The 14,003-nt window shown below is 61.4% G+C and overlaps 1 protein-coding gene across 5 annotated transcripts in view; it reads left to right on the top strand.

Annotated features, from left to right (window-relative positions):
* ADGRD1 (adhesion G protein-coupled receptor D1) overlaps positions 1–14,003 on the top strand; it is a 124,212-nt gene that overhangs the window by 88,707 nt on the left and 21,502 nt on the right. For all 5 annotated transcript variants that reach the window (XM_027044286.2, XM_027044287.2, XM_053206590.1 and 2 more), the window contains 3 exons: positions 9,127–9,230; positions 10,635–10,746; positions 11,912–12,065. In XM_027044286.2, coding sequence (XP_026900087.1) covers positions 9,127–9,230; positions 10,635–10,746; positions 11,912–12,065 — 370 coding nt within the window. The remainder of the gene's footprint in view (positions 1–9,126; positions 9,231–10,634; positions 10,747–11,911; positions 12,066–14,003) is intronic.

Genomic DNA, 14,003 nt, shown 5'->3' with positions numbered 1-14,003 from the left:
ACGGGGCTGGGGAATAGCCCCACCTGTAGATCTGGGGCCACGTTCATCAGGAGTCGTGACGCCAGGCACCTCCCAAAAGTCACTTTCGCCAAGAATCCCAAGAAATTAGATTTTTTTTTTTTTTTTTTTTTACTATTGGATAAAATTATCTTCAGGTTAATTTTGGAACAGTAGTTTCCGCGAATAGCCAAGAAAATTAAGGAGAAGAACAGGAGAGACTTTGCACGGCACAGTGGACCCTGTGAAGCCTAGTGGCCAAAATAACTTGGTGTCGACATAAGCCCAGGAAAGCAGATACGCGGAACAGACCCCAGAACAGACCGAGAATTTCAGTACACCTGTGAGAATCTATGTCGTAGAATTCAAAGAATGAGGAAGTAAGATAACACGTAAAGTCAGAGCATTCCCAGCCTCGTCTGTAGTGGAGAGAACAGAATAACAGAAGTGTTAACCTAATGCCAAGGAGCGCACAGGTCCCGATACCTCTACGCCAAGGAGGACGGCCCACCTCCGCTCCTCTGTCAGCAGGACAAGGACTCCACCAAGGACGGACGTGCAGCTGTGAGAGTGAGTTGGAGGGACCGGCTGGCCTGGAGGGACTTCCACGGCATCGTTATGTGCAAAGGGCAGGGTGCAGAGTAGCGCCCAAATGTCTCCTCTTTATAAAGTCGTGTGAGGTCCCCGTGCACGCGCTCAGCGACGTGAAGTGATGTCTCGCTGTGTGATCGGAAGAAAGGTACAGAAGTGCCTTCTGGGCTGTCAGGGTTGGGAGACGCTGGACCGCAGTCCCAGCCCGTGTGCTAAGCCCCCGTGCGTGCATCTGTGAGGAATTAGGGAACGTGATTGAATAAGAAAATCAGCAGCCGGAAGAGGCCGTAGGTAAGGCCTGCTCGTGGGTGCGGGGCTTCCCTCCTCCTGACACCCAGTGGCTTGGTTGGAGCCTGGCGTGGGGCAGAGGCCGCGCGGTGTGAGCGGCATGTGGAAGAATGGGTCCGTTCCGCGGGAGAGGAGCTTAGGGAGACCGGGAAGCCGTGTCCCCCGACGCCAAGTGTGGCCGCATCAATAGTAAGCCTGATGCGTGCTGCCATAATGGCTTGGGCACACGGACCTGTTCGCCATGTTCAAGGGGAGGTAGACGGGCGCTGGACTGGTCACCTTTCGGGACCGGCCAGCAGAGGCACCGGGGACGGGGGGAGCCGGGCCCTGCCGTGGTGGGTGCCGCGTGGCTGGCCCAGTCAGGACCCGGGAAGGGGTGGGGCCGCAGTAGCCGGCTCAGAGATGAATCCTTAGGAAGGGGAATCGGAACTGGCAGGATTTGGCGGAGGAGGAGGGGCTGACGTGGGGACCAGCCAGTCCCACCTGTTTCCAGGCCCCCCACCCGAGGTGCACGTTCCGGGGGGACAGTCTGGTTGTCTACACGGTGATGGGCGGCCCCACCGAGGCTGCCCCCGTGGCAGGGTAGTGGTGGGCACAGTCCCTGAGCTGGCGGATGCCCAGAGGCCCCCTTGCCCACCCCTTGGCTCCTCCAGTGGGTCAGCTGTCCCGGAGCTGCGGATGGGGGGGTCGTCGCAGTGAAGGAGCAGATCTTTGAGGCCGAGCCGCAAACCCCAGCCCCGGTCTGGCGGCCGGCCGGTGGGCCTGCCTCCTTTACCCGTTGTCAGTATTTCGAGAGTCCGAGAAATTATCTAAAATTTTTGATTTTGGTTTTCTTCAAAAAAAAAAAGTCTGTGCGCCCGGAGCTTCCTGACAAGCCGCTGCTGCCCCTCCCCGGCTCCGCTTTGCCGCCCTCCCCGTGCCTGGGGCTCAACCTCTCTGCTCCTCCTCGTGGTTCTCACGGCTCTTCTGCTTCTCGAAAGACAGCAAAGTCTCTCTCACGCTTTCCTGGGAGAGGAAGTGACATATGCACTAAACAGGGCTTTTGGAAAAAAGCGGAAGGTAAAGGTATTTCTTTTTGGAAGGACAGTTGTACTTGGTTATGACGTACGCAAGCTCCCAGGTGGCCTCGCGAACTTGTGCGAAAAGCCTCTCGGGAGCCGTCGGGGTCTGTGGTCTGTGACTCAGAGGAACCCGTGTCCCGAAGCAAACTCCTGGCTTTTCTGGGCATTTCTAAATCTGGCCGCAGGGTGGGGAAGGAAGGGCACCGCTGGGGCACGCCACGCCGCCTGAGACGGGAGCTGCAGGGCGTGTGTGCGTGCGCATGGGTGAGGGTGTGTACATGTGCGTGCATGTGGGCTGGTGCATGTGTGTGTGTGCACGTGTGCGGGCGGGCGAGTGTGTGTGTGCGTGCGTGGGTGTGCAGGGGTCTCATCTCCCCTCAGGCTCTCCGCACTCGGGCCCCACGGTTACAGGACCCGTGCTTGGCGGCCACCCGCCAGATGCAGCTGCCTGAAGCCACTTGAGGGCTCTGGCCTGGCCGCCAGGGAGGACGCGGGTGGCTGTAGCGTGAGGACCTAACGACACGGCCGCACTAGGGCTAACACGCCTGCTCTCGGAGCTGTACTTGTGGTCCCGGTGGGCCTGTCAAGAGCGGCCGTGCGGGCGCTCAGATGTGTGGGCGCTCAGATGTGTAGGCGGAGGTGGGCACGGTTCACCATCGGGAAGCCGGCCCCTTCGTCGGGCGGTCCCCGTGTGCGCATGTCACTTACCCGTGGGAGCACCTCCTGTTGTGTGGCTCTGCCCCCCCTCGCCGGGGTGCGGTCAGCAGGGGCCCCGCTCTGGCTCCTGGTCAGCCAGCTCGGCCTGCGGCCAGTGCCTGCTCCGAGCCTCAGCCTCCCCATCTGTGACGTGGGTTCCTCTCTCCGTGGAGCTGTGCTGGGGATCGTGCCCAGCCCTGAGCACTGAGTTCTGAGCACCCGGCCCCAAGAACTGAGCCCCAAGCATCAGCCTAACTGAGGTGACAGTGACTTCCAAGGGAGTGTGAGGGTGCCCCGGGGTGACCAGGTGGCTGAGGAGCCTGGAGGCGTCCTGGGGGAGCAGGAGTGGGCTGTGTGCGGCTGGTGTCAGCACGGAGCCTCCCCGTTCTTCATTCTTTTGAGGGATGGCCCTGGGGGACCCTGGGAGATGCTGGGGGACCTGTCTCCCTATTGATGGCCCTCCCTGCACCCCCCAGGCCCCTGGCGCTCTCTCCCCTGCCCCTCCCGCCCCTCCCCTGCCCCCTCCCACCCTCCCCTGCTCCCTCCCACCCCTTCCCACCCCCCCTGCCCCTCCCACCCCTTCCCACCCTCCCCTGCTCCCTCCCATCCCTTCCCACCCTCCCCTGTTCCCTCCCATCTCCTGCCTGCCAGTCTCCCTCCTCGGCTCCCCACTCTGGTGGCCTTGCTGCCTCTCTGGGGCCAGCATGTTGCCTGCAGCCCCATCCCTCCCCCCAGGACCCCTGTCACGCAAGGAGGCCCCCATGCTCACCCGGGATGTGTGGAAGCAGGCCCCAGAGGCGGGAAGGAACCCGAGGGAGAAGGACCATGCTGTGGAGGCGGCAGCTGGCTGGGTGCTGCTGGGAGCCGGCCCTTGTGCCAGCCAGGCCTGCAGTCCTGGCCACGGGCCTCACTGGAGTCAGGCCCCTCCTGCCACATTTCATTCTCCTCCCTCCTCCCGCCAGACCCAGGTTGCTACCGTTAGAGGAAGGAATTGCTTCCTTTACTGGAGACGCCTCTGGAAGAGGCCTCTGCTCGGGTGCCGCGTGGGGGCTGGAGCTGCCCCACAGAGGGAGGCCGACAGTGGCCTCGGGACCCATGTACTCCTCAGGCTAAGGCCGAGGGCGGTGGCCGGGAGCGGGGACGCAGGGTGACGAGCCAGGGGGAGCAGCGGCGCCCCTGTCCAGGAGGGTCTGACATGAGGGACCCGGAGGCCAAGGGCTCGGTGCGGTCAGGCGGTCGGCTCCGGGCCGCCAGGCTGAGCTGAGGGCCGGGGCTGTGCTGCTGTGGTGGGGGAGCCCGGACACGTCCACCGCTTCTCGTCAGAGGCGTCCTGACTCTGCACCGTGGGGGGAGCCGAGGCGGAGAGGGGCCGCCCGGGAGCCAGGGGCCCTGCAGGAGCCTGAGGCCTCTTCCTAGGCCTGTGACGGAGAGCCGGGACAGGAGAGCACGGATGCTTCGTGTCGTAAAGGTGAAACATGGGCCGGGAGGATGCCTCGGTGCAGAGAGCAGAGGGTGAGCACGAGGCTGGCCCCTCTCCCTGCGGGAGGCATGAGCGTGTGGCCCTCTGTTCTTGCCGCAGAGGGGAGCTCGCTCTGCACACCTTGGAGGCTGTGCCTCGGTGTGCCGACCCGCCTCACGGGTCTTGACCGTGGCAGTATTGCCCCCGGTCTCTCCCGGCCTCCGTGGGTAGACGTTCAGGCGTCCACAGCCCTTGGCCTCTGCCGACGTTACTGACTGTTCGCGGGTGCGTCCCTACAGTGGGTCCCTGAATCCAGCTGTGTGCAGATGTATATCGGCACAGGTGTTCGAAGCTACCGTTGGTGGGGCCCGCTCCAGCCCACCTCCTGCAGGGAGGGTCTGGTGGCTGCTGGGCTGGGTCCCCGTCTCCCTGGGCACACGCCTCCCCCGACAGAATGTACAGGCTTTGCAGCAATTTTGAAGCCCCCCCGCCGCCCCCCCCCCCCCCCGGCACGTATAAAGCTGGTGATCACACAGTTTCTGTCAGCGTCTTGGGGGCCGGCAGCCTCCCAGCCCGACTGTCAGCCTCAGGGGCAGGGGTCCTTTAATGAGGTAGGTAGCTTGAGGAAAGCAAGTCACAAGTGTTTTTTGTTTTTTGTTTTTCCTTTTTTCAACGTTTTTTTAAATTTATTTATTTTTGGGACAGAGAGACAGAGCATGAACGGGGGAGGGGCAGAGAGAGAGGGAGACACAGCATCGGAAACAGGCTCCAGGCTCTGAGCCATCAGCCCAGAGCCTGACGCGGGGCTCGAACTCACGGACCGCGAGATCGTGACCTGGCTGAAGTCGGACACTTAACCGACTGTGCCACCCAGGCGCCCCAAGTCACAAGTGTTTTTAAAGACACAGGAGCCCCCTCTCTGTGCACGGGGGTGGGGGTGTGTGTGGGGAGATGCCACTGGGTTCGCGCCCGAGGAATCCCCGATCCGGCCCCCGGGACTGCCCCTCAGCCAGCCAAGGAGCTCATTTCTGCTGTCCTCAGGGCTGCGGGCTTGAACCCGCAGCCTGGACTCTGCAGGGGATGCCAGCTGGCGTGCAGCCGGCACAGGTACAGCTGGCGAAGCCCCGGGACCGTCACCAAACACGGCCGCCCCTGGAGCCACGTGCTCGTACTGGGCCCAGGCTGAACGAAGGTGTGTGGCTCAGCGGGGGGCCAGAGGCTCCTGGGAGCTGGCTTCTGGCAGCCGGGAGACAGGACGTTGGGACAGAGCTGGGGCGGGCCGTGGAGGCGGAGGAAACCACGCGGGTCAGGAGCCGTGAGGGGCCCCGGTGAGGGGCTGCTGGTTCCCCATTTGTCCTCTGCCCCGCTCGGCCTCGGTTCCCTTGACAACTGGCTTCCCCCCGGGTGAAGCCGAAGGGAGACGGGCACACTGCGGTCTGCCGGGTGCGCCCGGCCTCACTGGGCCCCTTCCGCGGGCAGGTCTGCTATGGCGTCCGCCGGGCTCTGCTCCTGTCCCCTCCTCCCCTTGACCTTCCTGCCCCCCGGCGTCGGGGCTGTGGCTGTCCTCCGGGGTGCCTCGCCGTCATTGCTCTGCTTTTCTAGGGTTCCCCACCCCCTTGGGACCCACTTCCCACGCCGAAGCCCGTCTACCAAATCCCGGGAGGGCCCTGCTCTCCTGTCTGGACCCTCCCGATGGAGCAACCAGGTGGTGAGCCGGAGATGCAGGGCGAGGGAAGGAATCTGGGTCTCATCTGGGGCAGCGGCCGGGGCGGTGTCCTGCCCGGGGGAGACCTGACGAAGGGGGCCTGGATGCAGTGGGGGGCGGGGAGGAGCTGGAGGGAGGAGAAGGTGGAGGCTCTGGAAACTGAGAGAGGACGGGCTCGGCTCGGGTTAGCAGGGGAACCAGCACCACTGGGCGATGGGTGGCCTCTGAGGGCGGGGGAGGGGCCCCAGGGACCCTCAGATCGGAGCGGGGGAGGGGGGGTGAGAGCTGCCACCCCTCACTGCGCTCTCCAGGCTCCTGCGCCGTGGCCCCGGTTTGTTTCCATCGGGCCTCATCCAAGCTCGGAACGACCGACCTTAGTCATTCACTCGTGCTTTTGTCTGCTTCCCCGCTGCGTGTGAGCTCCGTGCTGGGCACACGGTGGTGCTTAATGCGTGCCTGTTGCACCCGGAGGCACAGGCCCACCGCCTCTCAGTGGCTGTGCCCTTTCCCCTGCTGCCCTCCCGCTGGGCTGCCATCAGGACTCCCTGTGCGCACCCAGCAGGCGCCCAGTGAGGGCTGGCAGCGGGTTGGGCAGGTGTGGGTGTGGGGCCAGGGCTGGACTCTGTGTATCAGAAGCTCCAGGCTGAGCGGCCGGCAGAAAACAGGCGGGTTTTGGTGCGTGTGGCCGACGGGCCGCAGCACGCACACCAGAAGCTTCTGCGCCGCGCCGCGAACTGGCCCACACTAGAGCCCTGGAGCCCCCCCAGTCAGCAAGTGGAGGGGCACGTTCCCGCTGTGTCCACAAGATGCGTATGCAGGCTGATGTAGGTTAAGGAAGTCTTTCGTGGGGGGCCGGTGAGGGGGGTGAGGCTGGAGACTTTCCCCCACCCCCAGCCTTCAGCAGACGCCTCTGGACACCACTGTTCTCAGAGCTCTGGGTCGTGACACAGCAAGAGATCCATTAACGGGAGCTCACCAGCTCTCTGGCAGAAAGATCTAGGTGGCAGTGGGGCGGGGAAGAGCTGGGGCCCCGCGGTGTGGAGATTCGTGCGGACTTGGCTCGGGGCCAGAAGGGGGAGAGGGCGTCACAGAGCCAGGCACTGTGGTCACCCTTCACTTGCTCGTATTTCCGTGGTTGTTTAAATTCATTTCCATGTGGCAGGTGCCACAGAGGTGGCCCTTAGTTCCTGCGAAGAGCTGAGAGTCCGGGATGTCCGTAAACTCTGGAATCTGATGCTCGTCCACATCTCCAGGCAGAGCTAGTTGTGACGGTGACAGTGACACTTTCTTTTCTTTTTTTTTTTTTGGAAGTTTATTTATTTTGAGAGAGACAGAGAAGAGGAGGGGCAGAGAGAGGGAGAGAGAAAGAATCCCAAGCAGGCTCCACGCTGTCAGCACAGACCCTGATGCAGGACTTGAACTCACGAACCGTGAGATCGTGACCTGAGCCGAGACGGAGTCAGACGCTTAACCGACTGAGCCACCCAGGTGCCCCTAATGGTGACAGTGAGACTTCAATTGCCTGTGACAGCAAGAAAGGGGATCTTCCCTGTTCAGTATTAGTGTTACGTATTCAGTTTTATTCCCAGCTTCTGGAAATTAGCACCTTCTCCTCTGAAAGAGCACGTCCAGAACCATCTCTGCAGGTGTCGGGAGTCGCCCCCCTCCCTGAGAGTTGGAGAAGTGACGAGTTAAACATAGCTAAATATTTTGGGTGGACCCGCAGGATTTCTCAGAAGACTTGCACTGCTCATATCCACCTGAAGTCTTTGTGGGGACAGAGAATGCGGTTTCCCTAACCGTGTCTGACACCGGAGACGTCACTCCACAGGGGATTTGCTAACAACATGTTGCGGGAACGAGAGTCTGAGGCCGTGTGGCACGGGCAGTTGGCTCTGTTCGCCTCCCTAGGGTGTCTGATGGATCGGAACACCTCCGGCCTGCCCACCTGCTGGGAGCGGGGGGAGAAGTTTGGGGTCCAGATCCTGGGATGTGGCGGAGAATGTAGCTGCGGGAACGCACTGGTCCCCACACGTTCTGCCCGCCTAGGGAAGCCACGTGGGTAGACAGGAGGTGACTAATGAGGGCTCGCCCCCTCCTGCATCTGGGGCTGCGGGTCCAGGCTTCTTCCCCACCTGCATTCCATCACGGCTCTAAAGTGTTTCGTAGCCCCTGGGGAGTCAGTTGACCAGCAGTGAGTCACAGATCTGGAAGAAGTAAAACCCATTAAGTTGTCCGTCTTCAGGCGCAGTCCTGCTGGCTCCCAAATTGCTCTGCACGATCCACTTACAGTCCCCGGAATTGGGGCCTCCTGGGCCTGCAGCCCTCCCGGCAGCCCTCTTACATCCTAGGACTTGCCTCCTTTTATTCCCGATTAGGTCCTGACGTGCGGAGGCCGAGGCCCCGCGGTGTCGAGGCTGAGGTTGGAGGGACCTTGATGTCTGGTGTCCAGCGTGGATGGACATCGGCGAGGGGGAGGGGGCTTCAGCTGGGTCTGTGATACAGACAGAGCCAAATCCACCACAGGAAGCACAGCAGGACCTCCTGCAGGGACAGGCACTGGGAAGCTGGTCTCCCAGGAGCGACTTAGGGAGCACAGAGCGTTTTGGAGCCCAGGGGCAAGTGAGCCTGACCCGAGGCTCTGGCTCCTTGGGCCGAGGGAGCCACCATTTGGGGTCGTGTTGCTAGGTGTGCCGTGGCCCGTGTCACCCTCCTCCGTGGCCCGTGGCACCATCCTCTGTGGCTTTGCATCCGATTTGTTTACCGTTCATTTACCAAGTTCGTTACGCACTACTTGATATCAGGGGTAATAGCCACCCCCACACAGACTTGCAGAGGCCATGTCTCGTCTCCCTGGCGCTGCTCTAAGTTCCGTAGCTGCATAAGTCCGTGGGGTCCTCAGCAAGCAGTCACACCCCACCTGGGTCATCCGCTGGGACTCTGTGGGCATTATGGCTCTGAGGTCAGGGGCTTCATCAGCCCTGGATGCTGCAGTATAGACCGGGAGGCATGGGGTACAGCTCGGCAGTGGGGGCGGGACGGGTTGGGAGGGCAGGGGTTAGGCCTTGGCAGGGCAGAGGCTGGATGGGCAGAGGAATTGGAGGCATTGGTGGGGTGATTTGGGTGGAGTATTTCCAGAGAGACCCAAGGGCCGATGCCATGGGACTGGACGGACCTGTGTTGGTGGTGTTAACAGGGCATCTGGGGGAGACGCAGGACCTGGTGGTCACCAGCACGTGCGCGCTGGGACCAGCCCCTGGGGCCCTTTCCAATGGGAGCCCTGTCGCCGCAAGACCCGCGCTGACCCCTCTGCTCTGCCTCCCACGCAGCTCACACAAGGACAGCAGGTGGCGCTCTCGTCCATCTCTTACATCGGCTGCTCCCTGTCCGTGGTCTGCCTGGTGCTCACGCTGGTCACCTTCGCCATGCTCTCGTGAGTCATCCTCTGCTCTGCCCCCTCCGTGTCCAGGGAGGTCTGCCGCCATCGTGTAAATGTCAGCGCCGCCTGCCCCACTTTGATTTCCCTCTGGCATTTGTGGTCATGAGGTGGCAAATGTCTGGTCATCGTGCATTACAGTTGGACGGCTGTTCCAGAGTTACTTTTCATTTTGAGATCCAGGGTGCAGGGAGGGGTTGGGGGTGCTAGAGAGGAGGGAGGAGGGAGGCAAGAGGGGCTACGGGATTGGAGGGCACCCTGCTCTCAGTGAAGCTCGAAAGTTCTGGGAGGGTCTCCAGCCCACAGACTTTCTGGCCCTTGGACTCCTGAGAGCCAGAACTGAGGACCTCCTCCCCCAAGGTAGCAAAGCCGCGGCTCCATAGGGGGCCCTGGTGTCAGCCGCTGGGGAGGCAGGAAGGCGCTTTCCCAGGAGGTCCCCACCCCTCCCAGCTGAAGCTACCAGGGCAGAGCTCAGGGGGTCTGTGCAGCCCCCAAGGAGAGGGTGGCAGCTGAGTCCCTCGGTGGCCCTTTATGAACTGGGATGGCAAGCTGAAATGAGCCCCGTTCGTGGGCAGACAATGGTGATGACACCCTGGCCGCTGCTCAGGGCCGTTGGCCTCACACACGAGGGGGCGGGGGGCTCCTCCCTCTGGGGCTGCTTGGGAGCCTGTCTCCCCCACCTGCTCTGCAGGCGGGTGATGCTCCAGGGGTTCCTTGGGGAGCCCAGTATCCCTCCTCGCCTGCCCTGGCTCCCTCAGGACACCTGCCCTTGGCCCGACTGTGACCACGGCGTCCCCGGGCCGGCAGCTGCAGCATCAACATCATCAGCAGGGAGAGGCTCTCAGCTTCCCAGAGCGCTGGGAACACGGGGAGGCCGGGGCAGTGGCATCCAAGGCCGGCAGGAGGAGCCGGGGCCCGTGTTGAGCTGGGACATTCGTTCTTTGGTTCCATCATCCCTCGGCTTTGCTCAAGAAGCCTGGTGCCCAGGAGCAGGAGCACACGCTCCCCGGCCAAGGGAGATGAGGTGGAGCTACTTTCCTGGCAGGAAGTCCTCCCCAGGGGCAGACCTGGCAGGCGTGGCTGGTGCAAATCTGAGCCTGGAGAGGGCTGGGTGTTTGAGAGCCGGAAGAGGGCACTGTGAGCGGGAGTAGGAGCAAGGAATGAACTGGGTCAGAGCAGGGGCCAGAAGCAGGGGCAGGGGCCAGCCTGTGCAGCCCCGAGGCCCATGGAAGGAGCTGGCTGGTTTCTAAGAGCAATAGGGAGCCACCGAGGTTTCACAGTGGGGAGTGACCGCATCTAGGTGGGCTTCCTAAAGGCCTGTTTGGCAGCCCTCGGGGGAGTGATAGGGAGCAGCTGGGGCTGGGCCGGGCCGGGGCCTCACCCCTACATCTCTGCCCTCAGCTCGGTCAGCACCATCCGGAACCAGCGCTACCATATCCATGCCAACCTGTCCTTTGCTGTCCTCGTGGCCCAGATCCTTCTGCTTATCAGCTTCAGCTTCAAGCCTGGCACGGTGAGTAGGCCCCCTCGGTCCCTCCCTCATCCTTCTGACGTCACCCAGGCTGGCACCTTCTGCTGGTTTCTTCAACTCAGAACTCAGACTGCATCCCCCAGATAGAGCAGGGGCTTGTCCAGGAGAAGCGGAGAAGGCAGGCCTGGGCTGGGCTCTCTGCTCCCCATGGGCTCAGTAGGGAAGATGAGCTTCTCCTCCCCCTAGGGTCCTGGAGGCGTGGGGGCCATGATGTGGAGAGCTGACTCAGACCAGCGCTCTAATCCTCGAGATAGGCCCAGGCTGTGCAGTCCTAATCTCCTGCTTAGAGATGTGGGAGCCGGTTACAGCAATTTGCCCATAATGACAGGTGGCAGGAGCTTCGCGGCAGACAGAGTGACCGTGGGTGTCGGTCCCAGAGCGGCTGGTGGGCAGACGGTGCTCCCCTTGGGACGCAGAGACGCGAGCTGCGCATGCCTGATACTTGCCTCTGATGCGCATGTGGGGGCAGATTAGGGACCTCCAGCCGCGCCCCTGGAAACCAGGTGCCGAGCACACGATGCTGTCCTGAGAATGAGCTGATTGGGGAGCACTGTGAAAGCAGAGCTTGGAGCGCCCGACGTAATCATGCCGTTTCTGTCTTCAATTCTTTTACTTTTTTCTCCTTATTTTTATTATTTGAAGGTAGTATATAAATTTATATCCCCCCTCCCATCATTCCGCCCCCTTCCCGGCCTCTGTGGACACGGGCGTGCGATCGGGGCGCCCCAGTTGCGGCCTAAGCCGGTCGGGGTTGCTGGTCCAGCTCGGGTACCTGCTCACAGCCAGCGGCCCACGTGGCTGACAAGCCCCAGGCTCGCGCGTCGTCGGCTCCCGGATGGCTCCGCCCATTCCCCAGAGCCCACCCCATTGGCCGGTCTGCTCACGTGTCCACCTCCAGCCGATCGTGCTGCACGCTCGTGTTTATGCTGATTGGCCGCGCCTGATCGCCCGCCCTCTCCTGAACCAATCGCTGTGTGGGAGTCACCCGCCCCAACCCTAAAGCGGGGGGGAGGGGGGGCTAGAAAGGGAGCCAGGACCCCGCCCCGCTCTGCTTCGCCGGGAAATGAGGGCACGTGAGCAGCAGATGTTCCGGAATTGGACGCAGGAACCGCCAGAGCGATGTCCGCTTGTGTGTCTTCGCTCCCAGGTCCCCTGCCAGGTGCTGGCCGTGCTCCTGCACTACTTCTTCCTGAGTGCCTTTGCCTGGATGCTGGTGGAAGGGTTGCATCTCTACAGCATGGTGATCAAGGTCTTTGGCTCAGAGGACAGCAAGCATCTCTACTACTATGGGATAGGATGGGGTAGGTGGGGATGGAATGGGGCAGGTGGGGATAGGGGGCAGGTGTGTGGAGTACAGGGGGACGGGATGGGGAGGCGGGGATAGGAGGGGCAGGTGGGGATATGGGGCAGGTGGGGGAGGCGGGGATAGGAGGGGGAGGCAGGAGGAGGTTGGATATGATTTCATCTTCACATGACACACCTTTAAGAAGCCAGGTGCTCTTAGACTTGAGCTTCCCCATGCTCTGTTCAAAAAAAAAAAAAATCCGTTCCCACAGAGCGTGCTTGGAGTTCTCTGTGCTAATGGCCTGTATCCCCTGCACCTGGGAAGAGTTCCCCGCGGCTCTGGAGCTAGGGCAGGGACCGTGTCTCATTCCTCTTGGACTGGCACCCCAGCATTAGAGCGGGGCCCTGGGAGGGGGGCAGCCTCTAATGCCGGCCTGCCTCTCGTAGCATAGAGCCTCTGCCCTGCGAGTGTCCTGAGGGGAGGGCAGTCAGGGCCCGGTGTCCTCAGCCAGGCACAGCAGGGACATGCACACCGGACGTGGCAGCTGGATGGAGAAAGGGAGGTCTGGTCACTGCTGCTCTTGCCTGGAGTAGAGTTTCTGCAGGAGACACACAGGCGGCCCACCCCTGTGACACAGTGTAGCTCTCGATGGGCCCGGGGACGGGGAGCAAGTCTTCTTCTTACCAAGACTTAGTAGGTTTTCTTGAAGAAGGTTTTCCCAGTTTGTTGTATGCTCTTAGGAAAACACACAGAGTCGTTTGGTGGTTGTGGGATTTTGAGGCTACTTTTCACCAGTTAGGATGGTCTCCCCGAAGGGCAGGTCTGTGGAGCAGCTCATGGCTTCATTCTGGAAGCCCCCTCCCCACTGACTGGACTCAGTGAACTTCCTTGTTGCCCACACCATCCCGAGGAGTCCCTGCTTCCTGCCGGAGTCTGCGTAGAGCGGGCTGTGTCACTGACACCTGGCATTCTTGCATTTGCTAGAAACGTTCACCGACTGTTCGGGACCTACTTGCTACTTGTTCCTGGTTTTCTTCCCATGGATTTAGTTTTCACAGTCCTCATTGTGCAAGGAGAAGATAAACATGTTTATTTTGTGCTGGGAGCTGCTTGATGGGATGTGTTTGGGGGGTGGTGGACGAACACTCTATACCCTCACGGCTTCTGCAGCCGCCTCCCAGCTGCTGGGGCCACGCAGGGAGCTGGGCCGGGATGTCCCCCTCCCCCTCCGTGAGCGCCCCCAGAGCCTGTGCCCACCCTGGGCTCTTATTCGGGCTGCAGGATTAGAGGAAAAAATAAATTATTTTTACCCGTATTTAAAAATTGAGAGAGTTCATATAAATCATAGAGATCTTTAGAAAAGTGAGGTAATCTGGGAATCCCGAGTCTATAATCCTGTGTAACGGCATTGTCTGGGCCTGTGTCATTCTCATACTGATGTAGTCCCTGCGGGTCCTTGAGCGAGCGGCCCCTGATGGAAGCTGTCTGCAGAGAGAGCCCTGGGCAGGGATCCCGCAGCCTGCGGCCTCTGTCTCCCGTCAGCTTTTCCCTCGCTGATTTCCTCAGGGCTTGCGAGCTGCAACTCTGGTTCTGATTGGGGTAGAGTTTGCTTTGGGCTGCAGTAAAGACAGTCTGCGGGCAGCGGGGCTCCCTCTGCCTTCAGTTCCTAATTAAGAAGGAGCCAGAGGCTGACCCGGGGCACGGGGACACCTTGCTGCAGGAGCGCCCCTCTGACAGAGGCTTCTTCCCGCGGCGTCCGCCCTGGTCTTGAATCCCTGGGGACTGTGTTTCAAAGCCAAGTGGGGGGTGGCGCTGTTGAATCAAGAGCATACCTTGAGGTTCTGTTAGATGTCAGGCCCTTACAAGTTAGGACTTGTAAGGTGAGTGAACTGTAATCTGTCCCCCAAGCATCCCTGTGGGAGCAGGAGGAGATTATGATAACCGTGTGCAAGTT

The sequence above is a fragment of the Acinonyx jubatus genome, chromosome D3 (genome assembly GCF_027475565.1).
Source record: "Acinonyx jubatus isolate Ajub_Pintada_27869175 chromosome D3, VMU_Ajub_asm_v1.0, whole genome shotgun sequence".
In the NCBI taxonomy this organism is placed as follows: domain Eukaryota; kingdom Metazoa; phylum Chordata; class Mammalia; order Carnivora; family Felidae; genus Acinonyx; species Acinonyx jubatus.
The sequence above is the reverse complement of the archived record's forward strand: the minus strand, read 5'-3'. Positions and strand labels throughout refer to the sequence as shown.